The 3,086-nt window shown below is 57.6% G+C and overlaps 1 protein-coding gene across 1 annotated transcript; it reads right to left on the bottom strand.

Annotated features, from left to right (window-relative positions):
- Positions 1–5: 5 nt before the first annotated feature.
- Positions 6–950, bottom strand: SCN4B (sodium channel, voltage-gated, type IV, beta subunit; the record flags this gene model as incomplete). Its single annotated transcript, XM_010187477.1, has 2 exons — positions 753–950; positions 6–230 (listed from the first exon to the last, which is right to left on the bottom strand). Coding segments are annotated over exons 1-2 (423 nt in total), but the record flags the coding sequence as incomplete, so codon positions are not given.
- Between the last annotated feature and the right edge of the window lie 2,136 nt (positions 951–3,086).

Below are 3,086 nucleotides of genomic sequence, written 5' to 3'. Positions count from 1 at the left end.
TTACTCTTCTGGACCACGGTGAGGACGATGGTGGCGTTGTGCTGCGCGTCCTTCTCCTTGGGGTTCCGCACGTGGCAGGTGTATTTCCCGGCGTCGCTGAACTCCACGTTCTTCAGGACGATGGAGATGTTGTTGTCCTTGCCGGTGGTGGAGCCGACGAACTCCACCCGTGGGTTGCGTCCCACCAGGTAGGGCTCCGAGGCTTTGCTCTTTATCTTGCCGTGGTAAATCTGCGTGGTAAATCAGGGATGCGGGGTCAGCCGGGGTCCCCAGGTGAGGGAAAGGCTCTCGTGCTGGTGCCCTGTCCCACCTCTGCACACACAGATAGGACAGCCCGGCATCCCGGCGCACCCCGTTGAAGCAGAAATGGCTTCAAATAACTACAAACCGACCGTCCTGCTACGGAGCTGAAGAGCAGAACATCCCCAGCAGGAAGCAAATCTATACCTTTAATACTTCAGAGCAAGTGCAGGAGGAGAAAATCAACTAAATTCTGCCCTAAGTGCAGCCTGGCACCTGAGCAGCCAATTTATGAGCAATTTGTGAAAAGAAACTGAGCTTGTGGGCAGCAGAAAACCCAGAGCAGCTCTGTGCAGAAAGCACAGATGTGATGGGGTATTTGAGTCACCCTCTTTGCACAGCCCCATCCCTCCAGAGCTGGAGACATTTGGAGGGATGGGCATGGAGAAAGGGAACTCCTTGCAGAGCCAGTCTGCACCAGGAAAGTACAAAAGGAGCTGCCAGGAACCCACCATCTCCGTCGAGTTGAAGTACCAGGTGAAGGCCAGGTCCTGAAAGCCAATGCAGGTGGTGAAGGTGCAGGGCAGCAGCACGTCGGAGTTATTCAGAGCCATCACAGTGTTGGTCTTCCCCACCGACACCTCCAAGGCAAAGGCGATGGTGAGGACGTGCAGACCTGGCAGGGAGAGGGGAGGAGAGAGTGAGGACATGGCGCTTTGGGGTGGGGAGAAGGGTGCATGGGGGGACCTCTTTACCCCCCTGCAGCCCGACCTTGGGTTGTTACCCCTTTGGCACGACAGAGGCCAACACGCCTGGTCCCTGGACATTGGGACAGAGATGGGATCTGCTCCCAGAGGAAGAGCAGCGGCTGGATGGTGCTCACAGAGACAGCGCGGGTTCAAAGGGAACCATCATATCGCCACGAATAAAGTATGCAAATGAAAGCCCTGAGCCGCACATTATCCACAGAGCCTTCTGCTAAACCTTAAAGCGAGGGGGAGGGAAGAGCCCAAAGCCAAGCAGAGCTCTCTGTTCTTCAAGCAGGGAGCTGGAGCGCTAATTAGCATCGCTGCCCTGGACGCCTGCCACTCCGCCCGTCCCCCCGCAGCCAAGGGCTCTCTCGCAGCGCCTGTGCCGACCTCCGGAGCCAGCTTCGCCTCCCGCTGTAGCTGACGGATGACCTTCACACTGCAGAGCGCGGCTCTCCCGCTCCTCTCCTCCCCGGCAGCGGCAAGAAATGCAGCGAGGAGCAGGTAGGAGCCCAGCTGCCAGAGCTGAGGGCACACCTGAGAGCTCCCCATCGCACCCGGGCTGCGTCCCGCTCGTATGACGCGCTCTGGCCAAGATGCCATACGGTCCAGCAAAGCGCTGTCCTCCCCCTGCACAGACCCCAGCCACCCCTGCAAAGTCTCTGACAACCAAAACAAGGGGGCACAGCTCGTCCCCAGCTCCACCAACACCTTCGCTTGGGATCGCTGCCCTCAGCTTCTGATCTGCATCTCTCTCTCTGCAGCCGCAGATTTATTCTCCCACACACGCCCATGCTAACAACTCCCCAGGCACGTCACAGCCCGAGCCCTGCATCCTGGGCTTCGGGCCCTGCTGCAGTGCTGCATCGCGAGCACTGCAGGCATCGGAGTTACTTCACTTCAAAGAAGCACTTTTCAACCTGCCTGAGAGGCTTTGGCTAACGCTGGGGAGGAGTTCCCATCGCACAGCGGTCTCCTGCAGGTGCCAGGCTCAAAGAGCAGCCCTGGGGATGCTACAGAGGGGATGACGCAGCCAGGAGTGTCCCCGAGGAACCACGCTGCTACCTGGAGTAACACCGAGCAGGGGGCTGCCTGGCTCTGCAGGTGCTGCAAGGGGCAGTTACTTAGAGGAAAGACGACTCCTTGCAGCTCATAACACTTTTAATCCCTTCTGCCACCATTAATAACGTCAGGAAGGTAATCTAAATTGAATGTGTGGGGTAAACAGAGACTGATCTTGTTCCTGTCACGCTGTGGTCTCAGAGAGACCGAAGGGGTACATTACCACTAAATAAAGCACAGAGGAAACCATACTGGGACATCAGGGACTGAACCTGCCGCGCCAGCTGCCACCGCTACTTTTCCATATGCCCAAAGCTGCTGCACTTTGCACCACCAGACCCCCAGCCTTGCAACCTGTCAGGATCCCAGTCTGGAAACCAGTGTCCTGATGGAAAGGGCAGAGGACATGAACCCAAGAAGCCACAGGACGCCTCCACCATCTGTGAGAAAGCTGCTCCATAAAAACTTTAATTGCCCATAAAAATTAACGTGACAACGTGGCACGGGCACAAAGCCATGCCCTGTGGGCTGGCCTGGCTCCTGGCCACCGAGGTTAGATGGGAAGAGCTCCCAGGTGCGAGACGCTCTGGGACAGAACACCCTGGCATCGCCCTTCCTGCGGGCACTGATGGAGCCACTCCCAGGGGAGCACAGCATCCCCGAAACAGAGACATGCCCCAAAACTCTGCCCTTCCCTCCTGCCCCTCCAGGCTCCCAGCCCACCTGAGCGACCACCACCATTCCCACCTGTGGGATGAGGGTCCCACCACCGTGCCCTGGTCTCCAGGGTCTCCAAGTCTCTCCTACCACCCCACGCCAGCCCCATGCTAAAAGCAGCTCACACTGCATCCTTCCAAGGAGCCACTTCACACCAAATCCTGCAGGCAGGCAGGTACTTACATGTTTTTTCTTGCCTCCAGCTCCCTTAAAACAAACTTAAGAACTATACCCGCTAAAACGCCTCTCTGGGTAGTTTCTCTCCAGTTTCCCGACAGCAAAAGCCACAAAGGCAGCCGGTGGCTGCAGGATGACCTA

This window comes from Mesitornis unicolor, unplaced genomic scaffold, assembly GCF_000695765.1.
Source record: "Mesitornis unicolor isolate BGI_N332 unplaced genomic scaffold, ASM69576v1 scaffold32016, whole genome shotgun sequence".
Taxonomy (NCBI): domain Eukaryota; kingdom Metazoa; phylum Chordata; class Aves; order Mesitornithiformes; family Mesitornithidae; genus Mesitornis; species Mesitornis unicolor.
The sequence above is the reverse complement of the archived record's forward strand: the minus strand, read 5'-3'. Positions and strand labels throughout refer to the sequence as shown.